The 26809-nt window shown below is 46.3% G+C and overlaps 1 protein-coding gene across 1 annotated transcript in view; it reads right to left on the bottom strand.

Annotated features, from left to right (window-relative positions):
• LOC6530193 overlaps nucleotides 1-22576 on the bottom strand; it is a 32196-nt gene extending 9620 nt beyond the window's left edge. The window contains exon 1 of the mRNA XM_002091095.3: nucleotides 19835-22576. Within this exon, the coding sequence (XP_002091131.1) occupies nucleotides 19835-21293 (1459 nt within the window). The 5' untranslated portion in view covers nucleotides 21294-22576. The remainder of the gene's footprint in view (nucleotides 1-19834) is intronic.
• Between the last annotated feature and the right edge of the window lie 4233 nt (nucleotides 22577-26809).

Below are 26809 nucleotides of genomic sequence, written 5' to 3'. Positions count from 1 at the left end.
GCTGAGGCCGCTGACCCATTTTCCTTCCTGATTGTGTGTTGGTGGCATTGTCCTTTATCAAAAATAAATTCACCGTTTGTCAAGTTTCAACACGAAAAACCGGACGGCAGCAGCAAATTGAGGTGTTCGCCGAATAAAATAAGAAGTCCTGTCATAATTTGTTTGCCTTTCTCCGTTTTGATTAAATTTGCTTCTCAAATGTATCTGCCAGGCGAAAATCTTCCGTTTCGCTGTCTATTATTTTAGGACTTCTGTTGCCGGGGATCGCCTTTCCTTTTTAGCTTTTTGGGTAGCAGGTCCCAGCATCTAGTTCTCCATTCGCCTCGCTTCAATTAATTTAGCATATTTTTTTTTTTGTTTTTCAACCAGCACACCCACGTACGTGCATAGCACATACGTACAACAAATTGCCGCAGGTTAGCTTTTCTTCATTTTGTTTTCCTTTTTGCCGCTTTGTTTTGCATTGTAGGGCGTAAAGAAAAAAAGTAAACCGCCGCCAGGTGGCGCGTTGGTGGTGGCGGTGGTGGTGTGTGTGTGTTGCCCCTTGAGGTACATTTTGTTTTCGGATCGCATCAATTGTAATTTAATAAGCCCGTTTCCACGTTCCACGCTCACTTTTCCCACATCCATTTCCAGATCCACATCCATATCCTCATCCACATTCACCACCACATCCAGCGAAATGTGATGGGACTACACGCTGCCTGCAAGCTAGTTGTCCGTTCCGCCTTCTGCATGTAGGCGAAAAGCATTTTCCCGTCACTTCATATTCATAGCTGATAAATCATACACCCGACTACCGACTACCACAAAGGCACGCCCACTGGCAGCAGGCCCGGCTAACGGCTGACGACATGGGAAACCTTTTAGGAGGCATTCGCCCCGAAAATACTTCCCACTGAAGTGGTTTGCAATGCTCTTGTTGGCAACATTGGATCCGATTCGTTGGTTTCGGATACGCCACCGCAGGCCCCAGTGTCGTGTATCAAAAGGGGAAGGCCAGGCGTCTAATTATCAGGCACTTTCCGCTTTAATTTTAGTGATAAATTTTCCGGGACACGCCGCAACATTTCTCTCCTCATAACTAGTTGATGGTGCATCGGAGGCCACATAAACACTTTGGCCGAGCAGTTACCAGAACTGCCCCTCGTTTTGAGTTTATATGCAAATGTTATGTCCTTCCCGCCCCACAGCCTTCTGCCTTTCTGCCTCTACTGGCGCAACATTTTGCATATTGTACCAGAACATTTAAAATTTCCCATAACTTATGCTCACTCTTCTGTTGGCATTCACGACCTCGGGCAGTTTTCTCGCAATTTCTCATAGTTTTATGGCCCGTTTATGCTGTAACTTTTTCTATTTCCCAGTCAAGTCAGCACTTTTGAGTTGCGATATGTGTTCTACGTATTGCTGATGATGGCAACAGATTTAACACAAATTAGGTTTAATCATTGTGAGCTGGGGCAGCCTTTCGCTGTATGAGAAACCTAATGTCACGTATACGCCATGTGGCCCCTAATTGATGAAAACTGCTACACCCACAACGTATTTCTGTTTACAATTGATATTATTTTGTATATTGATTAAAATATAAAATAAAAAAAATCTAAATAGTTAATACTCGTATTTCATTGTCTGACTTTAATGCCATAAAACACCTTGCAGATACTTGTTAATTATCCAAGTTCTGTCAGCAATTTATTACGTTGGTATCTAGCAGATAAACGCTATCTAAAATCACCACATTCGCGCACACATATAGTAGCAGAAATTAAAAAAGACAAACGACTCCATGCGGCTCAAAGGAACTTGTTATTCGAAAGCGAATCAAAACTTACAACTGGCAGATGGAATTAAGATTGGACTAATCTGCGTAGAAGCGTGCCAAATGCCCTTTCAACGGTTATGCCATTTAATTTTGGTTTATATATTTTAATTAACTCCCATCAGCAAACACACACATGCTTACACACACACCCATCGAATGAGGAGAGAGCGGGTGTGCGAGGAGGTCGAGGGTTAAAGGGCACGGCTGAGGCTCGTCTGCAGAAAACATAAGAAAAGAATAACAATGACAAAGGCAAAGGCAGAAGCGAAGCAGAGGTAAATGGCCAAATATAGCAACAAATAAACGAAGCAACAAACCATCAACAGTTTAATATGCGACGTCTGTTCTCCGTGAAAAGGAAAAATGACAGAGAGAGCGGGAAAAGCGGCGGATAAGTGAGGGGCAGCGGGGAGAGCGAGGAAAACAAGGAAAACTTCTGGGAATTGCTGCTTACACATTTGTAATCTTGTCTTGTCTTCGTTGGCTGTCTCTGTTGCCACTGTGTTGCCACTTTTTAGGGAGTGCCGGGAGGCGCATTTCTATTTTTAGCTCCTGTACTCGAGCGTCGGTATTGGTGCGTATCTGTGTGCGCCCGTGGGTGTGAGCCATGCCTTTGTGTGTGTGTGTGTCTACATTTGTTACGTACGTCCTTTTCGGTGGTTTCTTCAGCTTACTTCCTTTCGCATTTCGTCAAGAGTAATAAAAACTCATATTTTTGTTGGCGCCTCTTGCTCTCCGTCTCACTCTCTCTCTCTCTCTGTCCCTCTCTCGGTCTCTCTCACTTTCGCTCACAGTCTGCCTTTCCCGTTTTGGCCAAATTAAATGAATTTGTTAACGCGTGCTGGTACTTTTTTATGCCGCCGCCGTTGGCTTTTCCTTTCACGCATCAAATTGGCCTCGTGTCGTCAAAAAGCGATCGATTGGCCAGCCAACAAAGTCACAGAACTCCCCTCGAAGGGCAATGCAAAAATCGAAAATGAGAAAAAACTTCCTAATTGGCAATTAAAAAGTGTTAGAGGCAGATGCAGGACCAAGAAAAATGAAGGCCATTAAAAGTTTTGTAGCTCTCAAATGTGGCCAAAAACAGACGCTTTCTCCGTTTTCGGTCTCGATTCATAAAGAGATTTTGGGATATTTTCCATAATTAGTGAGAAGTGCTTTTACACGGCATGATACATTTCAAATTAGTAACGAAGGCAACACAGAACACTTATACATGCAGAAAATTCTATTTAAAAAATAAAGAAGTTTTGAGAAAACTTCCTTCTAGAAATAAATACACCAGCAGAAATACACTACCAGAGGTATCTACTCTTTTAGACAAAGTAATACATATTTTACATAAATTATTCTATTTCAAGATTCCTTTTCTAAATGTGTACAAATTTATTTAAAGACTTTCAACAAGCGCAAACGTTCATCTTCTGTTTGGGCTTATAAATTAATGATGTGCCGGGTAAGCTAAGTGTGCAGACCGAGTCGATTGTAAAGTGAAATTGTAATTATTTTAATTGCACCGTTAAAGGGCACATTTGTGTGTGTGTGTGAGTGTGGGAGAGGGGCTGTGTACTTGTATGTGTTTCGGTTTTGCGACAACAAAATAAACCGCATGGAGAAGTCCCATTGGCCACAGAAGTGTTAAGGCAAGAGCAAACAAAAGTGCGAATGGTTATTATTTGGGATTGACGTCAAAGGCCTAAAACGCCAATTACAAAGCGCACACACACACACACAGACATACATATACAGTTAGCTACGTGCCAGGCCAACACATTGAAAGCGAAGAGCCGCGCACACACACACAAACACAAAAGCACACACAATTGGCACACTACAATTTTAATACAGCATACTTTCGGAGGTCTCATGCTGCAAATGACAACAAAGGCAAGTGGGTGGGGTGGGCGGAAGGCTGGTTGGGTGGTTGGGTGTTTGGGTGTTTTGGGGGCTGGACTCATCTGCCCATCTCGTGCAGCGAGACTATCTCGCTCGCTTTGTCCTCCGCCCGGTGACTTTTACTGTCTGTTTTCGCTGTGACCTCGCCCACCTGACCCCTTGAGTCGCCTTTGGCACACTGGTCGCAGATCTTTTGAAACCGCACCGTAGTATCTGGGCAAAAACCCCTCCTTCCTACCCGCCCTCTCTCATCTGCGCTCGTTAACCGCATTGCTCTTATTCCTGTGTTGGTGTGTGTGTGAGTTTTCTTCTTTTTTTTTTGCGGCCGCAGCAACAAATTTTTATGTGTTTACGTTTTATTTTTGCTCTTTGTTTTGGCTGACGTAGCCGGGCGTGTGAGGGGATTCCCGGGCAAGGACGAGGCGGAAAGCTTGACCCCTGGACGCACCTTCAACCTGTCGTACCTCTCACTTCTCCTCTCTTCCTCTCTCTCTCTCTCTGTGTGTCCATTTCTGGCTTAAGCCTAAACCAACTGATGTTTTAGGTCAAAATAACTAGGGCCCTGGCGCTTGTGGCATTGTTAAATTTTATGGAAAATGATGGCTAAGTTCAAGATCCTGCTCCTGCTGCTCGAATCTCGTTGACTGGTAATTCGAACCGCAATAAAAGTGACTGCCCCCTTTTATGGGCTTAATTATGAGGCTTTGGCGTAATTGAAATGCGATATGGCTGACACTTAACATGTGGGCGGATAAATCAAATTGAATTTCAGCCACATCGCTCATCATCAATCTCTATAGACGGCTGTGTTGGCTATTTATAGCCCTGTGCCAATCTGTGCATAAATTTTCGACCAAACTAAAGCCAGAAATGCCATTTTTATATGTGAATTTTGAATTTGCATTTAAATTGCATCGCCAGCGCTTGCATAAAACTCGAAGACGCTGCATAAAGCGGTGAAATTAACTTGCCTTTGTTGCAGGCAGCCGTTTATTTTAATTTCAACAATGACTAAACTTAGCTACACACTAACATCCACACACACACACACACTACCGCAGCAAACACGAACACATGCGCGTATTTATATTGTTTATAATTGGCGGTGTGTTAAAAATAAAACAAAGTCGCGTTATTTTTGTATGTGTCGACGTCGACCGACAAAAAAGAGCCAGCAAAAGGCAGCGATTTGTATGTAAATCGCTCTTAACCAGCGACAATGCCAGGCTTACAAAAAAACATGCACTGCGCGAAATGGTGCAGGACTTATGGGAAGTTTACCATGGCCACGTAGGGCATATAACTATGGATATAATCAAAGGATAACTGTGGCCTTCTTAATAATTAAGCTTGAGGTCATAGGTTTTCGAATGATTTTAATGATTTCAGAACGGTTTAGTTTGTGACTGTCTTGGAACCCCTGTTTTCTCTCAGTGCAGGCACTCACACACCCACGCAATCGCCTGACTGCTGCCGGAATTCTCACATACATTAGGGCCTAAAAGGGGAAGGTAATCGCGTGCTCCGTGCAGATTAAAATGCGACAAAGCAACACGACAAAAAATATTTTAAATAAAAGCGCAGTCAGCGAAAGAAGGGCGCTGAAAATAAAAATAAAAAGAAAAAGTAAAAAAAGCAGGCAAAAGGAGGCAAAAGGCTCGGCGGCGCACACAGAAAAGTCGAAAAGCGTCAAACTCGCGGATTTGCATTATGCATACGCATACACTTACAGCTAGCGAGAGAGCGAGAGGGGCTATCGGGAGTGAAAGAGAGGGGCGCACACCAATTAAGTCACGGCAAAATGCGCGACGGAAATGTGGAAATGTGGAAAAAGAAGAAAAGCTGGGGGACCATTTTTGGGCCATTTTTTTGCTGTCTACAGCATGTGGCATTCACTTCGCGGCGGTGTAAAGCACGCGCATACAGTACGCGACGAAAATATAAAGCAAGCGTGCATGTATTAGTACAATTTGTATGTAATAGTACAAATTTCCTTTGCTATTAGTACAATACTTGTAGTGCAAAAAGTTATTAGCCGTACCTTTAATACAAATTCAAACGAGAAGGATACATATTTTTAAAATGTCTGGTACTACAAGGTACAACTTTCTTCTTAAATTACCAGCCCCGAAATGGAGTTCCACAGGATGAGCTACGCTCATTAAACGCACTGTGCAGCAACAAATTGTGTTGCGGTTGACATCCGCGAAGGCTTAAACCTCCGCTCCGCGACAATGAGAAGGATAAAAGGGCACCGCGCCCCCATTTGCGATCCCGTCATTTCCGCTTAGCTTGACGCCTTGAATAAATGGGTGAGCTTTGCTGGCATTTTCTTGTTTTTCTTTTCATTCATTTCGGTTTATTTTTTGTTTTGGTGGTGGAAAGGTTTTTCAATTTTCTTCGGCTTTGCGGCACCTGTTGAGCGTTGGCTGCGGCTCAACCAATTAATATCTAATTAAACCGGAGGGCATCCAAGTCAGCGATTGGGGATTTTGGTCATGTGGTAGTACATCCACACTTCCGCTACAATTCGAGCCCCGAGGGGACATGTAATGAAATCAGCTTAAAGCTGTCAGTGGTAATTGCTACCGAATGGAGTCGGACCAACTAGAGATAAGCTGGATGTGCGATAAAAGGACCACTGCTCGAATTGAGCAGGTCAATGGAAGCTGCACTTGCTGAATCACTTATTGAGGTATTAATGGGCGGCAAGGATAACACGGAGACTCAATCGGATTGGAAAGGATGGACGATTGACCGCTCTGCTTTCGCTTTCGTGGAAGACGGGAATTGGGAACCATTTACTAATTGCCGGCCATGCAGTCGACTGTGAAAACGAATTGGGCTCGGCCACTATTCCCCCAAACGTTGTATAACCCATAATTTCACACCCAGGCAATTGCTAATTGACAAGCGACTCGAATCGACTCGACTCGAACCCACAAGGCGACCACCACCAGCTTTTTTCCTGCCTCAAGGCCGTCTGCCTATGACGTCAGCCGCGTAATCCTCACAGGATTTCCAACGTTGGTGTTGCTATTGCTGTCGGGTCTTGGAAAAACCACTGGCCGTCATGGAAATTAACCGAGGCAAGTAATAAGCAGCAGAAAAAGGAAAGTGACGCTTCGTATTAGATTTTTCAGCAGCGGCAGCAGCAGCAAATTAAATTCAGGACTTGTCGGGATCATGCAATTTCTGGGGCCTGCGTCCTTGGCGCAAATCAAAGTAATTACAGGCGAGTGAGTCTGCCAAGTGCCCCGGTCACGCCCCCTTTTTTAGGGCGTTTCTGGAGGGCTCGGCCGCGCCGCATTTTATTTATAACTGTAATGGTTATAATTTCGGGCCTGCGGTTGCTTTTAATGATGATTATCCTGCCCGCAACTTGGAACTTTGAGCAAGGAACATGGAGCTTGGAGCTCGGTGCTCGGTGGCTCCCCGGCATTTGCGTCAGTATATCGACAGTGGGCCAGGAGGCAACCGCCTAAGCCCCTGCTGGGTTTCCAGCAGGTCCTTCAGGTCAGCAATCAATGCCGCTCAATAATTTAAATTGCCCTCTCTACTCACTGCCGTCTGAGGTTATTTATACAAAAATTCTAAATACATTTGGCGTTTATTTCCGTACGTTCAGTAGTGTGTCCATCCCCACTGCTTTCCATCCCCATCCCCATTGTTTCCGTGGCACTTTGGTCTAATTTCCCGGGGCAAGCATTATATACATACAGACGTGTACGTGTCGGACGCATTTGGTAAAACTACTTTTCGCAATTGTTTTCCTGGCATTGGTGGCCATAAAAATTTCATGTCGCTGCTGCTCGCTCGCTCGCCGGTGTTTTCCGCCCCGTATTCCGTTGCCAAAACTCATATGGCCAAAACAAGGAGCTCCTTGCAGGTGCTCCTAACTGGACATAAACATGTGCAAATCAACATAACTCCTGCCAGCCATCCGGCGCAATCCAACCCAACGTCCCGAAGTTTCCCGGACTCCGCAGAACTCCAGCGATCTGCTGCTTTTTGGCTGGCAGCTGGTGATGTGTTTGTTTGTTTACTTTCAAGTTTTTGCCTTGGCAATTTTTCGCAAATTGCAAACTGGGACAGGCATCCCGAAGGGATTCGGATAGGGATAGGGATAGGGATAGGGATAGGATTAGGGATCCTGGCGGCCACATGGCTCGGACTTTCTGCGGTGCACTGACAACATGTTTTGAACATATCACTTTTCTATATGGAAAATTATTTATAACTTTTGACATTTTTAGTGCTGTGCTGCTGTGCATGGATTTTTCGGGGTAGTTCTGAAATCGGGCCAACTGAAGGAGCACAAATATCGCAGCAGTCTAGTGCTACTATGTAGTATGGTACTTTCCACGAAAAGTTCAGCTTGAATTTCCCCCCACTCAGCTGACACGTTTCCTCCACTTCACCCACATTATTAATAATATTACGAGAGTTCCAGGTAAGACGCCCGCTGCTGGGCACGTAGTCTGCTTAGCTCCTGACTTTTCATTAACACCAGGACATCCAAGATGGCCAAGATGGGCAGGATGGCCAAGATGGGTAGTATGGCCAGGATGAGAACGAGGGAAAGGAGCGCAAGGATGGGAAGGTGAGTTAGAGCCGAGAAAAGTTTCATTAAAATTGTTGTAGCTGGTCGAAAAGTTGCACTGTAATTTTGCGCACATTTTTTATTTTCCCTCGGAAAGGGAAACTTCTGCGCAGCTTCGCCATGAGTGGCTAAAAATAGGCACTGAAATATATGAGAAAATGGCATAAAAGTCGGGGCGCAAAAGCGGACGAAGGCCGCTTAAACTTTTAAGGCAAGTTTATGCCTTGTTTGGGCGCTATGACAATAAAACTTTTACTTTTGCATTCTTTTTCCATCTCCCAGCCACGCAACTTACCTGGGCGCTTAATGCTTTCATATATATTTACGATGGACCCCAGGTTTTTATTGTGAAATATGCTCTACTCGCCGCTTTCAGCAGCAGAAGTTTTGATTATGCTCGAATGCCCCGAAAAAAGCGGAATCCCCGGCTCTACTTAGTTACTTAATTTCCGCGCGACATCCCCCAGCACTCTGCCAAGTCTCTGCCTTGGAACAGGTCTACTCTGCCATCAAGAAGGTAGAAACAAAAGGAACCGGGGGACGAAACAGGGATTACCCAGGCCAGACCCAGACCCAGGGAGCAGAGGGTCCTGGGGTTAACGGTGCAGCCAAGACGACGACTGTCAAATGACACAATGCCAGGGGAGTTCAGCCCCCGTTGACAGTTCCCAGACGGCAGCCACTTAAGTACCAAAGAGTGCGCACCTTTGGCAATATTAATAGCCGGGCCAGGGAATGGGCATGGCATTGCATATTGCACGGAACGTAGGGATGTGGCAAGTGCAGCAGACAAGTGCAAGCATCCACCTTCAGAAAGGGTTGCCTAAACGACGAGGGGACGTCATGGCAGCAGGGCCACCGCACCGAGATGAAGCTGAGCAGCAACCCCAAGAGCAGTCAGGGCTTTTCATTAGCCTGCCAGTTCCCTCTACCTCCAGGACCACACTCACCATCCACCAGCCACATCCAGCATCCAGCATCCCCATCGCCATCGCCATCGCCGGCAGCCTCCTCCATTTAATTTCCTGGCCAAACTCAATTTGAACTCTGACCTTAGCTGGATTTAGACTGCCGCACGCCGCCGCCTGCCTTGGCATATTTTAGAAAACTGTCAGGCGTAGCAAATGGGTAAACAAGATGCTAACCGGCTGATATAGGGCAAGACCAGGCAGCCAGGGAACAGTGACTGGAACCAGTGACTGGGAGCAGTGACTTGAAATAGACAATTGCAAACAGGGAAACCGAGAGATGAGAGCACTTCGAATTGTACCCGGCTAGTCTGAGAAAACACTCGAACGAATACGAGGCAATGTTATTTGGATGACAAAGGAGAATAGTTCACTTGGTAACCGAATTGTGGTTGAGTTCTCCAAAGCCACAAGGATTCCTGGAGCAAAGGTCACTGAGCAGTTTGAAGTGGCATGTGTAACCACATGTTTAGGTTGCACAAGTCAGCTCACAAGCAATTCCAAATTGAAAGCAAAGTCAAACGAAAAGGAAGCTGTACGTGAATTAGCTTGCCAATCTGTTAACTTCTTTCACTGACTTGCCAACCAATTACATAAATGAATTCTGAATATTGAAAGTGTGATACATTTAAAACAAATAGAACATTCGAAATATCGATGTCTGTGTTTTGCTGCATTTTCAAAAAAGAGTGAAACAAGATAACTTAATTAAGGTCGATGAAGGCAATGAAGTCATCAGTTTTATTGAATTTCATAAAATTCATATATTGCTTGTTATTCAATTGGGCTTGTGAGCTCTATAACTCAATATATTTTTAGTAAGCCGATTATTTGCCTTTCACATCGATTTTTAACACATCAGTAGCTTTACAAGCGCCTAACTGAAGAGGATTTTGGTAAACCGATTACTTCAAATGCCACTGCTGGTGTCGCACTTTGGAAATCACGGTCCGGTGAATGGTGAGCCAGTCCTGGTGGGATTCAAATGTCCCACGCCTGTTTGTATCCTTAACAGGGACAAGCCTTCCCGCCCGTTCCGCCCCCTCAACACCATCTGACCTCTCCGTCTCCACCTCCACCTCCCTTCCACACCTCCCGAGCAACGTCCATTCATGGACATCGCTTTGCATTGCTTTCCATTCCAATCCGGCTGGCTTTTGTTGGGCTGGCAGCTCTCGCATTGTGGCCACTGTCACAGCCAGGCCAAGTCCCATTCATGGGGCCAGAGCCACAGCCACAGCCAGAGCCAGAGCCAGCAGTCCAGCTGAAATCCTGGCCCACATCCACACCCAGTGCCACTGGGTGCCGCCACCCAAAACCCATTCACATTGTCATTCTGCCGTGTTTGTTTATGGCTTACGCAGTGGCTCAAGTGTTTGGGTCTTGTGTTTGCGTTTTGTTTAGTTTTTGATTGGAAAACAATGCCAGCGCCTGAATGAGTGGGTGTCCGTCCGGATGGGGGACTTTCCAGAAGGCAGGACGTTTTGGACGGCTCTTCAGATGCCTAAACTCGATTTGGAATAGTTATCGAATCGGACACGTCACTGGCGGGCCGAGAATAAATGATTTGGCCTAGTGTACGCCAGTTCAATTATATAATCCTGAGTTCGCCCAGCATTACGGGGAAATTGCGTATTCGCACTTTTATTGACCTCATTGGGCCGCAACACTCAAAGAAAAACATATGCGTATTACCTTTGGTCAAGGTAGTACTAATGTTTATGTTCTGCAAAAGGTCAGATACCTGAAGGCACTGGCATTTTCACCACAAAGACAAGTTATTTTCCAGCCAAACGGATAGAATAGCTTACAGTTTAAAGAGATGAAGTTAAAAGTGCCAGAGATAAGAAGGCATTTTGAGATTTATTCCTGCCAGTCCATCTCCAGCGCTTCTTCGCTGTCACAAGGATAATGAATCTGAGCGCTGCAGCGATACAAATACCCCTCAAAAAGGACACTGTTGCTGGTCACGACATCGAGGAATATATGTATATAAGTACATTCTAGAGGTATGGGTACAAACCAAAGCCGGAGTATTTGTTCAGCCATGAACGAAGGATTTCGTTGTAGGGTTCCCTCCGGCGAACATGAAGCCTTCCGAGCGATTTCTTCTGCTGGTCTTTTGTCAACTCACCTGCTTAATGTGAAGCGACAAGGACCAAGGACGGACGATAAATTAAACATGAGGAATCTACTGGCGTATTATTCTTAGGCTGCCTCGAAATAAATTCAATTTGACATGGTGTGCATCCATTAGCAAAGTTCGTGGCTATATTTGCTATCTCCTCCGTACGCACACGACCCGAATTGACAGCCCGAGGTCATTTGGTGGAGTCACCTACTGGCATATTAATGCAGAAACTTCCATGCTGCTAAGATTGCGAATTGCGAGTGCCGAATGGCGAAAATTGAGATTGAGATTCTGATGGGTTTGGAGATGAAGATGGAGATATGTGCCGGTGCTGCTGGCTGGGCCTTTTGGCCTTTTCTCCGCATATAAATCTTATTTAATTGCAAGCCAGCTGCCAATTTCCACTAAAGCCCTCTGCTGGCGTGGGAAATCAGCCGGTGACATAGAATGACATTTATTCGCCAGACGTTCCTCGCACCGCAGCCATTGTGGTTTTGCTCTGGTTTAAGCTTTCAGCTGGATTTGCTCGAGCTTAAGGATACCGTCAGCTGGCCTCGTTAGTGATTCGCTGACCATGGAAATAATCCTTGCAGCATTTATTTGTCCACTGGCAGTGGACAATTTAATTTGAACGCTTGCTTTTCCTTAGTGTTCAAATCGTCCTTCTCTCTCACTCCCATCTTCATCTGCTTTTCCCCACCAACTTTCCGGCTTTTCCCTTTTCCCAGGCATTTTCTGCAGGGCGACAGGTGTGGCCCTGAGTTTTCCGTAGGTCGGCGGCGGGCAACAAGTGTCGCTCTGGCTTTTCCCAGCTCCCAATTTTCACGTTTTCCCGAAACTGTTTGCCTTGCTTGCTGCCACCTGGCTTTTGCATACGCAGAGAAAAAACTCTAAGTGAAATATTTAAAAAGGCAGAGGCAAGAAACGAGAGTACCTTCAAACTTTTGTGTAAAGCATTTGACTTTGTTGAAAACTAACTACAAGGAATAGCTCCTCTAACAGCTATTGGTTTTATATTTTCTTGCAGTGCACTGAGAACAGAGAATAATTTACCAGCACACACAGCACCACGAGACAATGATTGATTGAAAAGTGTCTGCAGCTTGTGGGCGCGTGGGTGAAATGTGTGGCGGCGCAGAAATAATAATAATAATACCTCCCCCTTTCCCATTCAGCCAAATTGCTGTGCGAATTAAAATAAACAAAGCCCCGCATAAATATTGCATAATTTGAGACCCGGCCCCCAAAAGCATACCCATCTCACTCATTGTTGCACGACGATGACGATGATTATGCGTAAATTGGGAGCGGCTAGATCGATGGGCTGGCAAAAGGTCAGCAAAAGGCAGCGTTGCGGGAAGAAAGACCGGAGCCACCGGAGCCAGCGGAGCCAGCTTTCTCCGCTCTTTTTCTGCCGTGGAAACGGTACATCCCGGTCCACCCCGGTACATCCCGGCTCATCCCGGCTCATCCTGGCCCATCCTGGAACCCTTCCGCCACATTGCTTTCTAGAGCGGCCAGGGTGCTGCTAAATTATGCATGCAGCTATGTGAGTGCCAGCCTCATTATGCACGGCTGCTGCGAGTTGCCGGCCCGGAAGCCTTTAAGTAGGCAGCTCCCGAACCGTCGCCCCTCCCCCATCTAACCCCAATCCCCCTGCCCAGTCCGACCTGGCCTGGCCAAGAGCTCTCCGCTTTCTTTGCCACGTTTCCAGGGCTTTTCCGCACAAGTTTTCTTGTTTCGCTGCTTCTTTTTTGAATTTCAGTTTTTAGTTGTGCCATGCATGCGACATGCTGAAGTGATGCAGCCAGCACCTTAAAGTAGGTCCTGCTGATGCTGTCGGCTTAAATAAGCCATAATTTGCATTAGCATGACTATGCACTTGCTGCATGGTACAGTGTGCAGTGCCTGCCATAAGTCTATAAAAGTCTGCATACATGCACATGAACTATGCGCACAGGGGCATACTCTTGAATGGCTTGCTCCAGTTTTCAGTTTTCACTGGCTGATTTCTATTGCGTTTGATTTCCATGACCTGTGACGCACATGGCGCAGACATCCCCGCTCCTCCGGTTTCCCATTTGGGGCGAAGTACCCATCTAAAACCGGCGGCATATGTCATTCGGGATTGTGTGTGCGCTATTGAGACCTCGGCTCGGCTCCCAGCTAAATTTTTATACTCGCAATTGTTCTTGGTTTCTTTTTGGGTCCGCCACCCAATCGACCATTTCCATTTGACATTTTCAAGGACACGGACGAATGCGTATCTGCGTAGTTAAGTGTCCTAGGACGTCAATCAACTCCTTTTCGAAACAATCACAATGCACAATCATCCCCGAAAATCGCACTAAGTTTAGGTATAAATCTCTTACTCAACTTATCATTAAAGCAATAGTGCATGCTTAATTTTAAGCATTTTTTTGATAGTTCAACGCCTACATGAAAGAGTATTTTCGTAATTAAATTGGTGCCCATCAATTTTTTAAGCCCATAAAAAGTTTATTTATTTATCTCGTTGCCAGCATGCGTCATTTGCAATTGGCGACGTGACGATGAACCAATTAAAATACACAGGTTTCCAGTACCAATTAAGCCCATCTGATGTACATGTACAAATAAATAGTGTATAATTAAATAGCAAAATGCGTGGCCGAACCTACATGAGTACCTTATTTCAATGTTTAAAGCAAAAATTGCATTTATAATTGCTGTCTGCAGGTGATATTTCGTATTTTAAAGTAATATCCATTTTGAACATTTTCCAAACATGCCCTACATGCTACATTGTTTACTTCTAAATGGTGGACAGGAATAAATATACCATTACTCAAATGCAAATTAGCACAAAAACGGCACCCAGGCATCTTCTAAATATACGTATCTAAGAATCCCTCTAAGTATAGCCAATAAATAACGCATTATTCATAAGCAAAGCATCCCAATTACGTGAAGCTGCTAACACTTGGTTAATTTTCCGCTCACTTGGAGCTAAAACAATGCCAAAGGACTTGGTGATGGGGATTTCAGAAATTGCCTTCGTCCTGTTCGCTCTCCCGCTCCCGCTCGCACTCGCTCTCCGTCTCGTTCTCCTAGTGCCTGTGTGAGCACATATTCTGCAATTCATTCATAAATTCCGCGTCAGCTCACAACTCATTAAGCACGCCGAGGATACAACAAGGATACCTACTAGGCCACTACTACCCGCACTTACTTGCCAGCCGCCTCCTGATTGCATTGCATCATCTTTTGTGGCTAAGGACTCGTTCCGGCTCCCTCGCTCTCCTGCGCTCCCCTCCGCTCCCGCCCCCCTGGGTAAATATATCATAAGCAAAAAGTCCTTGACGCTTCATTGACTAAAAAATTCTAGCACAAACACACACACACAAGCGACTCACACACTCACCCGATTACTCAGCCACATTTATTTGCCGAAGAGTTTTACTGGGTTTTCTGTTTTTCTTTTCGCTCTTCATTACGGATGACTAAGAGCTGACTGGCCAAATAGGATATACTATGTAGCATGGCTGTACGAGTATGTGTGCGGTCTCCAGTGTCTTATTATAGATTTTGGCCAAAAATCTCCGTCTTGGTGTGGTTCATTATAGCCCCATAGTTGATATTTATGCAGTGCCCGCAGCTATTTGCTTGGCCATGTTTATTCAGCAGCATGCCACAATCCTTTAGCCACTTTGGCCAGATTCATACACTGCTCTCGCCATCGCATCGCATCGCATCGAAATAGAAAATATATAGAAATAGTATACGAGTATGTATGTTGTGCATGGTGTGTGGTGTGTGGGCATAAGTGTGTCAGTCTCTTGGATCCCAGACAACCGTCCCATTCTGTGACGTAAGAAGAAAGCAAAACTTTGGCCAGCTTTTGGGCTGCTGTCGTCAAACTGGCTGAATGAGCCACCATCACGCACACTCTCACCCAGACAATTGGCCCGCTCAATGGCCGCGTGGATCCCCTTTCGACACCCCGACACCCCGCCCCACCGCATCCCCTTGTCCCTCGTGCTTACGCTAATGTAAATATTTTCACACCCCACCCCGCACCATCCCGCCTCCTTGTTGTCCTGTGCCACAATTGTATATGCAGCAGCCCCAGAAGAGGAGATACTGCGTGGTCTAAGCTCCTCGTCTGCAAGCTGTAAAATCACCTCTCTCCTCCCTCATCTACTGGCCAAATGACAAACTGTCGGACTGACTGAATGACTGACTGAGTGAATGAGTGGATGCTGGTGATGATGTCACTGTTTATTGATTCATCCGCTGGCTGACAGCCACGATGTCCACTTTCAGCACGTTTCTGTTTATTTTTGGCCAGTGCATTAAGTCAAAAGGCTAATTTGCCGGGCCGAAACAGAGTCCACCTCATTAACAAATTCAGTGTGTGGGCGTGACCGGGGCGTTATTGCTTCCAGTTCATTTGGCAAGGTCTGGCCAGGACCATCCTGTCCAGCAGTGGAAATTGGGGTCGTCCTCCTAATTAGCCATGGGCTATGGGTTATGGGCCATCGGCCAGGTTGTAGACTTGAGACTCGAATGCAGGAACGTTTAATTAAGGGAATGGGCGATGTGGCAGCTTGAATATTTTTGGGCGCCCCACGAAAATGTCAAAAGTGTGCCATGCCAATGGCATTGTAAAATGTTGGAAGAAAATCTCTATAGGTCAAAGGGCATGCTGCGTACGCAACCAGTGTGTCCCCAAAATAAATGCCAAAAAATCCATAAGAACTTTGAGGCAAAAAGTCAATAGTTGTATTAATATTCCATAAAAATAATGAAGCTTTAACTAAACGGAAAAAAATAAATAGTCTAGATCTTATTCTAATCTAAAATATTAATTAAATGGGTTTCATATAGTAGATCTTAAGATATTAAGCTTACGTTTTCTGGAAACCTTTCCTATAAGCATAAGAATTTCCAAGAACATTTCCAACAATTCAATAAATCAATCAAATTCCACAAATTCAAATCCGAAGGCTAAAGCGGGGTTAAGGATCTCCGAGGCAACCAATCTGTCTGCCAAAACCAGTAAACCCCTGGTATCCCAATTTGTCTGATCTGTCGCCGCTCCTCGAGTGTCCTGGAAATCGGTCATTTGCATATCTATGCCCGATTATGGAGGCATCCAGCCGCCGATGTGGAAGGAGGTGGAACCTACAAGTTGTGGCAGACAACCTGTCGCTGTGGTAAAATTTTCCATCCGCTCGACTGCAGCCGCCACACGAACATGACGCGGAAAATGGGCGAGGAAAAGGACGAGGGCGGCCACTGACACAGAGACAGATAGACAGACAGACAGACGAATGGAGTGATAGACGCATCTCCAATATCCATTTCCAACTAATTTGCGTAATATTTGACAGGAGCAAGGGACTACAAGGATACGTCGATGGGGAAGGTCCGCCGTCCGACGTCCACCGTCCGAACAAATCGATGATCTTTTTGCCGCCAAGTGGCCACTTGAGGACCGAGCGGTCCTCAAATTACAAATTAAATCAACCGCCGGCGTATGAAAATGTTGGTTTGAGCGGGCGAAGGAAAGGCAAAGGCGTGCGCACACACACTATCGCACAGCCGCACACACACATACACACCCACAGGAGCTGGCAGGATGTGGGCGTGGGAGCGAGGACTTGTCAAACGGAGGCGTCCTGTCCAGTCGCCTCGGACCCCCGGGGTGTTGTTACTAAATTAGTTGGAAACCGGACCAGCAGGATCGTAAATTGTGAACGCGTTTTAATGATGTCAAGTTGTAAACGCAGCCGCAGGTTTCCCGGGAAAATGCTAGTGACGGGGTTATTCATGTTTTATCCGGCAACGTTTTCCTTTTTGCTCGGCACAGGAGCAAACTCTTTTGGCCGACAGGGACTGGCAACTGAAGTGGGACTTGATGGCATACTCAGATGGCATGTAAGATTGGCTTTTAGAATATTTCACTAAAAAATGTACGCACATAAAAGTTTCAGGTATGTTTAATAAACTGTAGATACAGTGGGAAAAACTGCGAAAGACGCTAATTGTATAAGAAGTATATGTTTGTATATTCATTTGAAAGGGTTTAAAGTTTTGGGTCTTCTCATGTGGGTGATTGAAGTGCAAGGATCCTTAGCTACCATTCAGGGCTATTAAAAACACATGTGTGCGGCTCTCACGCCGTTCTCCTTATCCGTATAATCGTTTTCCAGTGTAAACACTTAGGGAGACGATTGTAATTTTCCCGACTACCGACTACCAACTACCAACCACCCGACAACCAGCGAAGGTGTGAAGTGAGGAGCGTTGACGTTTTCACAGCAGACACTTGATGACGTTATGCGGAAATAAACAAAGACACATACGCACCCAGAAATGTGGGAAAAGCGAGCTGCTGGCAAGGAAAAATTGGAAATGGGAAAGTGCTGGGGGGAGACGGAAAGCAGCGAGGGCCATAACAATGAGGGAAATTGTGCAAACATGCGCATAAAATGAAAACTCATTGATTGTCTTCGCATATTGGATTTTCGCTACATCTCTCAATCTCGGAAAAACCTTGCCAAATCAATTGTTCGCAGATGGGAAAATCCACAGAGAAAACGGAGAAGGCCGCGCAGCTTCTGCCAGTAAACTAATCCAATTTAATTTAATTGGCCATTCTGTTTCAACGAAATTTTCCCACTTTCGCTTTACTTAGAGTTAGAACCGTTGCGTATAAAAAAGTAAAATAAAGTACAGGTAATCGTAGAACAAAAGAACACAAAAAAAACTATTATAAACCAATAATACTTGAATTACATCACAGAGAAGCAAAAAAAACACAAACTCAACTTAATTAACAGTTTAGAAGTGCAATAATTGATACGATAGCCATATTTCACATCAATCAATTAGTTTCCATTTAGTTTAATTATAAATGCTTTGTAGGTACGAGACATTCTTGTTACGGCAAATTGGCCAGAATATCAAATGGCGGGAAGAGTAATTTGAATTTTGGATTATTTTAAGAACCGCATGGAAAATTCAAACTGGCCGAGAAGTGGCCATCAAGTGCCAGCTTTTGTTGGTAGACTAGCAATGAAATCGCATTTAGCTCACGGCCATAACAATGTCGCCATTAAACTTGAAAGTGTTAATTAAAAATTAAAATTGATTGTCTGCAGGGACGAGAGCAAGGCAGACATCTTCCGCCGGGTCCTGATTCTGGTCCAACTTTCTCTAAGCACATTCCGTATTCATGGCGACCATCAAAACTTGTTGTAAAGTAATTTAGCCAGCCAAGTGATTAACAACGGCCCAAATGGATGAAAGCCAAGGACGAACTTCCACACAGCCGCACTCCATCCGAAGTCCTGCGACTAATTTGCTAAATGCAATGGCCAAAAATAACGGACTGCAAAGTTGGCCAAGCTGCCGAAAATAGCTGCAAAAAGTTTTCCGCTTCGGCCATTGTTGACAAATGATTTAGTGACAATGTATTAAACGCCGGCTGATTGATGATTGATAACCCAGGTCGCCCGTCATCCGGCTAAAAGGATTAAATTGTTGGAACTTCCGAACTTCCGAACTGCAGCACCTTGGATCATGAAATATGCACGAGTTCGCCAGGAATAACAAGAGCCGCCATAATGAAACGGGTCTATACAACCCGCACACAAAGTTATACGCATTAATAACTGGCGCAAAAGAAATGGTGACGGAAATAGAGCGATTATGGCATGTCCTTCGGGACCTGCCCTACTTGCTCTGGCCCTTTGAACCCAAAAAAGAAAGCACTCACACTCGCAGTGGATATGTATATGTATGTGTGTGTGTGTGTAGTGAGTGAGTGTGTGTGTAGTGTGTAGTTTGTAGTGTGTACTAGGGGGTCAAGAGCGCGTTTCACTCGACTCAATTCAGCACGAAACGCAGCGATATTGGAAAGATATTGACCGTCTATTGTGGGTAAATGTTGTCTTTCGGGGCATGTAACACGCATTTGTAAATTAACCATGCCGCAGTAATTACAATACACTGCAGCTTAATACAGAGCATTGCGAAGTATTCAACTTGATTTAATAGCCATCCGTATTGGGTATGAAATCAAAATATCAAATACCAAATGTAGGTTGAACAATAAAGCTATACTCCTGATTTGAAGACTTCAAGAACTTGTCTGCTTATGTTACAACTACTATTTGCTGCTTTCAATTTCGAGAAACTATTTCAGAATCTAGAAAGTTCACTCTAATTACGATTCGTTAAAGGTTTACTTCAATGTTAAAGGTGGACATTTGATGGGATCAAGTTAATGCCAGACAGTCGGCTAAAGGTCACAGTGGAAGTAGGGTAGGTTCTGCCAGCTCCCCAATAGTTCACCATGGGATCCCCAGCTTAGGCCGCCATATAATGGGAATTTGGATGTAGTTGTATTTGGAACTCACCGATTTGTGGCACATCGTACTGCCGTTGCCCGCGGGCGGTGCGCAGCATCAGCTGGCTGGCTATGCTGTGGGAAATCGGTGGCTGCGCGGAGTAGCCGCCTCCTGGCGATCCCATGGATCCGGATCCGGATCGCTTGTGGCTGGGATCCTTTTTGTCCTGCTGCGACTGTTGCTCCACCTGCTGCTTAGGTAGTCCATCGCCGGCTGTTTGTTTGCCGGAGGAAGAAGTGGAGGAGGAGACGGCGGAGGATGCACTGCCCGCTAGCTCGCTATGTGGCTTCTCGTTATCCTTGGAGCCGGAGCGACTGGATGGCTTCAGGTGCTTGCTGGCCGTGGCCTCCGAGTTGGCGGACAGTGAAAGTTTGCCACTTCGCTGCGGCTTGAAGTGCTGGGCGAAGATCTGGCGCTGCAGCTGCTTTTCAGCCTCGGAATTATGGGCGATTCCCTGGCCATTTCGTTTCCTGGCCCACTTTTGCTGCACCCGTATGTTGTAGTTGCCCGGGTTGTGGGTTTTGCCGGAGTGCATCGTCTTGAAGGGGGCGTCTCGCTGCTCCTGTTCCTGCTCGAAGAGCTGTTGCAAGGAGTCCGGTGCACCCAGTTCCAATTGCTCCAGCGTGCGGTAGGGATTCTCCGGGAGTGGTTCGTCCTCCAGGCCGTGATACTGATAGGCATCCAGTTCCCGCAGCAACTCATCCTCTCCCAAGTGTGGCTCCTGGGGTTCCTGCTCCAGTTCCGAGAAGTCATCAAAGTCGCCGAACGAGTGCAGCGGTTCGTAAAGAGCCTCCGCCTGCTCCTCCCTCTCCGCTGGTTGCACCACCCGTCCGTAGTATTTTACGGGTCTGTTCTCCAGCTCCCTCAGCTGCTCGTAATCCTGCTCCAGAGTAATCGGCGTTGGCGGCTGCTTCTGGACATTGCCGAAAATGTAGCCACGAGCGGCCTGCTGCAGCAGCGCCGGATAGTCGCCCACGTCCAGCTCCTCGCTGGGCTGCATCTGTATCCGACCAGCGATGAAGGGATGGCCGCGGTGATTGCTACCCGCCGGCGGCTGTTCCGCCGTCTGCTTGGCGCGGGCCAGGAGCATCAGTCGCTCCCGCTCCAGCTGGGCCATGTCCGCTATCTCCTTGTTCAGCCGCACGGTGGTGGCATCGAAGGCGGCCGCTGCGGCGGACCGATGGCCATGTGGCGAGGATCCACCGCCCGGCGGAGATCCTCCGGGATGCTGCTGGTGCTGCTGCTGCTGCGAGGGTGCGGTCTGCCAGGCGGCGGCGGCCCCCGTCGAGGGTCCCACGGGATGACTGGGCACCTGCACCACCTTGGCACCTTCGCCCAGCGACTTTTCACCGTTTCCGTTACCGTTGCCGTTCCCGTTGCCATTTCCGTTTCCGCTCAGGTGGAGGGCGTAGAGGCCGCCCTGGATGAGCAGGACGCAGAAGAGCGTCTGGGCCAGCGAGCAGAACATTTTCCGTTTGTTGGTCTGGCGCAGCTTCTCGATTAGACGGCTTATCTTGGCGGTTTCGGGTTGGGTTTACCAGGGGGAAATACAGATAGCTTGGTAGTCCGGGGGGTGGTGTTTGGTGTTTGGTGTTCGTTGTTTGGTGTTTGGTGTTGGGGGGGGGCGGGAGTTGTAGAGACAGGTGGCAGGTGGTTTTTGGGGACTGGTGGCGGTGAGCGGTGAGTGGTGAGTGGTGGTGAGGGAAAGTCCCGATATCAATGTTTCTCTCTGGGCTTTCGATGCTTTGCACACACGGCTTTTGTGGGTCTTCAGGCCCCACACCGCTGACCAACACTGTGCCGGCCTAAGCCTGGCATTGCACTACACTGGCCTGCACCGAAGTTTTTTCGAAGTTTTCAAAACTTTTCGAAGTTTTCAAACTTTTCGAAGTTTTCCGAACTTTGTGTTTTTTTTTCTTTTTGTTTAACTTTTTCTCTTTTGCTTTTTGTAGATGCCTTGAAACGTTAATTTTCGATATTAACTTTCTATTTTTTCGGGCACTTAACTTGGCGTTTTCTCACTGGCCAGTCACTCTATTTCGATATAGACCTTAGGCTTATTAGTTAGTTTTTTCGCGGCACTTTGGTTTCTTGGGTATATAATTTTCTTGTGTTGTTATTCAGCTTTCTTTGTGGTGTGAAAACTTTCCCTTGTTCTGGGTGAATGATGTTTAGTGGACTAGCTTTGCTTCTAGTGTGTGTGTTTTTTTTTTGTATATATTTTTTTGTTATATTCTTTTTTATCGCCTGGCTTCAAAAGTGTTCCGCACGTTTGAACCGACGAGCAAGGACTCGTCGTGTCGTCTCAGCAGGATTTGCCTGTTTGTCTGCCTTTTGCTTGGTCGCCTGACGCGTGTCCCTCTGCCTCTGCCTCTGCCTCGGTCGGCGTCGCAGTCGCTGTTGCTGCCGGCGTCGACGTCGCTGCCTCTCCTCAAGGCGTTTCGGATTTCCACTTTATGTGGCAGTCGTTGTCGTAGTCGCACTCGTACACCCACTCCCTGCGCGCCCCGCCTCGAATTTCACTCCTCGGACGAACCGCTGGCTGCTGGGCTCGCTACTCTCCGCTCTCTCTTGCTCCTTTCTCCTTGCTCCTTTCTCCTTGCTCTTTCTCCGTGCTCCTGGCTCCGTGCTCCTGGCTCCCTGCTCCTGCTCCTGCTCCGGCTGCTACTGCTACTGCTGCTTCTGGGCTTCCTCAGCTCCAGCTTGTGTGCTCTCGGTCAGCGGGAAAAACTCGAGCTCGAAACGACTGTTCGCTCTATACTGAGCGCTGTGGCCGCTCAACCACTTGTTTTCAACCAGCCTCATGTGTAGAGTTTTTCCCGAAGTCCAACGGGATGAGAGAAAGTGAGAGAGAGTGCCTGCTACTGCGCACTATGCACCGTTACCGGCATCACCGACTCCCTGTTTTCCATTTCCCAGATGCCATATGATTTGCGGTCGCCAGTTTGCGTGGGTTGTCCAACATCCGCATCGGAGTCCTTCGTGCTGGCGGGGCATTTCCCCAGTTCGACTCGAATTTGGGTAATCCCATTTAGCTGTCATCAGCTGTGGCTGCCCTAATCCCAAGTACACCCGAGGATTCAATCACTGAATGCACTTCTCGCTGGGCTTACCCGGAATCGTTGTGTTATTTCTTGTCGGAAAAATCAATTGTGGGAAAATTAAGTGACACCACATATCTGGTTTCTCCCGAGATAAGGATTGTGGTTCATTAAAGGAAAACTAATGGGAATTTCACTGAAATCACTTGGCCAAATGCTGTCGAGGGTTTGTAAGACTTATGTAACAGAAGATATTTGTTCTATTACTTTAACAATTTCAATTGCTTGAATTATAATTATTATAAACCCTTTTAGGAACTATGTTTTTAAGAAATCTTACATTTTTCCATATTTTGTACCAGTTTTTAATGTTTGTTTAATGTTTAATTTATAAAAATATTATAAAATATTTCCTTAATTTCCTTAATTGAATAAAGTAATACTGCACAAGTCATAGCAGACTAGTGGAAACAAAATAAACTACATTTAATCGCGATATACAATTTTTACTACGTTTACAATAAATTTTGATCATGCCAGCCAGCTACTCGATCTTTTCCTTATGTTCTCAAATGAGGTGTCATAACTTGGGATCATTTTGTCATTTTCGCGATATTTTCAAACCCCTTCCTTATAACAAGTGTGGATCGACTTCCCAACGAACCAACGGTACATTTCCCCTACATTTCGAAATTCGAACATCGAAAAACGTTGACAACCGCACTGGCGACACACATATGTACATACATACATCTAGTGCCAAAGTACAACTTTCGCAGCAGCACAGCGAATATATTGTGAATAAAATTGAGCACATAGATTGCAAGTCATTAAAGCTGCCGAGCCGAACCCGAATCGGGAAAAGGGAGGACGCGGAGCCGAAGGACCCTTCGATTCGGGTGAAAGCCAACATGAATGAAGGAGAATGTCCTGTGGAAGAGGCGTCATCGTTGCTTGCAGCGCGCTTTTCGCTTTTCGTTTTTCGACTTTTGCCATTGTTTTTGCTGTTGCACACGACAAACAGCTGAAGGCAGGGGCGGGTAGCTGGTGGCGGGAGGCGTGGCTGGGCGGACCGAGGACGAAGACGAGTCCTTTTGTCGTCACAATGTCTGTGGCTTTTACGTTTTACGAGCGAGCTATAATATATTCGCCGTGCCAACGTAATGATTTCCGAGCCAAGGTGAAGTTGAATCGAGAGCTCGAGCCACGTGAATGGACTTGGCCCACAGTGTGGAGAGTTTTGAATGGACGAAAAGGTGAATATGCAGCTCGTATAATCGAAAAAGTTTCGCACTCGAACGTAAAGAGAAGGTGAGAATACAGCCAGAATAGTCATTCATCGCGAAATATAATCAATCAAGTCCGAAAGTCGGCAGTCAACTTTAAACAGGTAATTATTTAATTATTCATAAAAAGTTATGCGATGAATTCTATGTACACCAGTAAACTTGGATACTTAGCATTTCATCATAATGCCGCAATAAGTCCCCGGTTTTAAAGCTGTAATATTACTAAATTCAAAATTATTTGATCTCCAAGCCGAGTCTCATCTGAGGCAAGTCTCCATGCGAAAAGCCGGCTTGGACTCTCAATTTGTTGCACGGCCCGAAAGTCTCCGGCTCGTTTGGAAAACTCTACAGGCGACGGCAAACAGCTGAGCCTGGCCAGGACCTTTCCCCTCCCCCAATGCCTAGCCCGCAACTCGGTCCTACCACAAGCCAAATGCACTTGCTGGCACCACAGACCAGCGAAGGACTCGAAGGATTCGTGGGGGGACAACAACAGATGATTCTACCGCCAGAATTGCGCAGGCGCAAACTCAAGAGGCGACGACTACGTCAACAACAAAAATCGAATCGGCGAATTTTCATTCAGGAGATAGCCCCCTCCACCCACGAAAGATGGGGAAACCAGAGCGCGAGCCCTCGAGCAGCGATATGGAAACGGTGGCATGGGTATGGTAAGGGGTATGGATATGGTAAGGGGCTTGGGAATGGGGAAATTTCGAGGAGCTGGGGCATTTGGGGAGAATCAGCGCCTGGCTGGCGTCGTTTTTCGACGGACGACGTCGTCGTTGTCGAGAAGCCGAAGAATCGGGGAATCGCGGAATCGGGAAACTGTTTGGCCAAGAAACGGGGGGCGGAACGAGGACGATGGGTGCGCCGCACGACGATGACGCCTACGCAGCTCTGTGACGTAAGCAGGCTCGCAGGACCTCCGAGCGAGGAGCCGAAGCTCTAAGCGAATGCAGACTTGCCCCATTGTCCTGGCCGATGGCGATTCATTGGCGATTCCACAGTTGGGCTCGTCACATGGCCACCTCGGCGTTGTCCTTTCTCACACTGATCCTTTTCAGGTGCCTTGCACCTTTGCACTTGGAACCTGGCGAGTCGAGAGGGGTTTGCTGGTGTAGGAATGCCTTGAATAATGAAATGTTATGAACATGAAAGCATTTTCTGTACATCATATCTAATTTACAATGCAGATGATATTAGGCAATTAATTTGGTACCTTTAAGGCGTTTGCAATTATGCAAACTATACTAACAGAATTCAGTTCTCAGAGGAATAAACTAATTCAAACATGTAGAATGAAACAAACAAAGATATATTACAGAGGATATAATATAATGCGCATAATATAATAGATATATATATATATAAGTGTGCCTGATAGTGCCTCTCCTAAGTACAAGGATGGTTTCTAAGCTTAAATCGCAGCAATCTTCTTTATTATTTCGATACCTCAATACAGGTTTCAAATAATGTATTTGGTTGTGCAATAACCCCATGTCATCCGCCCCCCATTCCACGCCCCCTGTCGTGATTTATGATGTGGCTTTAATTGCCCGCAGAGAACAAAGTTCAATTACAACCCCCGCAAGTATGCTGCACTTTGGTGGGGCACAGGACCCTAATCGATTGACTGATGGGCCATGATGGAGATCGGCTGAAGTGTCCGCCTGCTTATGCTCAAGTCGCCACTTGCGGATGACGACTCCGCCATCCGACCTCCAATCCTGGCCAACTCCACCACCGCCTACACATCCACTTCCACATCCTGCTCCAACTACAACTCCATCCCCAGCTCCACCTCTACCACCCATTGACATCGGGCTGGATAGCCGGCTGTGCTGTTGACATTGAATTCCGTGGGATATGGCCAAAATGATATAAATAGACAACCAGCCGAGTTGAGCAGAGTTTCCTTTTGGCGCTAGCCGCTTTTCCTTTTTGCGCCGCCTGTCTTTCAGACTTCGTCCACAGCCAAACAGGAAATTGCATGGATTCCACGAGGCGCTGCCAAGACGCCATCAAAGCCGTTGATTAAAAATTGAACAGCAAGCCCAGCGACAACGCAATAGGAGCAAATAAATAGATACAACCGCTGGGGGGAAGGTGGCAAGTGGACTCCTGGCCGGAGGAAAATCTCGTTGCCAACGAATGGGCGCACAAACAAAATCAGACTTCAAGGGTCACTTCCGCTTCAAATGGCAAATCGGGTTTATGCCAGCCACCTCCCACCGGCACAACTACCTCAATGCCACAATTCCTCAATCCCGATTCTCGAGTAAAACATGTCTGCGTCGCACTGCCGGCTTCCAAGAAATTTCCTAAATTAGTTTCCGGCGAAGAATGCTACAAGCCGCTTCTTTTCGGCCATTCAACTGGAAATGTGGACATTTTTGTTGCAGTGGACCAACTTGAAAATCAGATGCTGTATAATGAGATGAATGCAGAAGGGTATCCTTAAACCAATCTTCCAAAGGCTAAAGGATGTTAGCCTCCTAGTTATCAAATGCTTAAAGTTACAAGAAATTGAAGCAAATTAAAAACGATTAAGTACCTCATTTGTGATAAGCTGCTCAGTTTGACAGACAGACAAAAACTGAGTTGTATCATTCTATGGTTTTATTCTGGATTATAATTCAGTGTAAAACATG

The sequence above is a fragment of the Drosophila yakuba genome, chromosome 2R, assembly GCF_016746365.2.
Source record: "Drosophila yakuba strain Tai18E2 chromosome 2R, Prin_Dyak_Tai18E2_2.1, whole genome shotgun sequence".
Classification (NCBI taxonomy): Eukaryota; Metazoa; Arthropoda; class Insecta; order Diptera; family Drosophilidae; genus Drosophila; species Drosophila yakuba.
The sequence above is the reverse complement of the archived record's forward strand: the minus strand, read 5'-3'. Positions and strand labels throughout refer to the sequence as shown.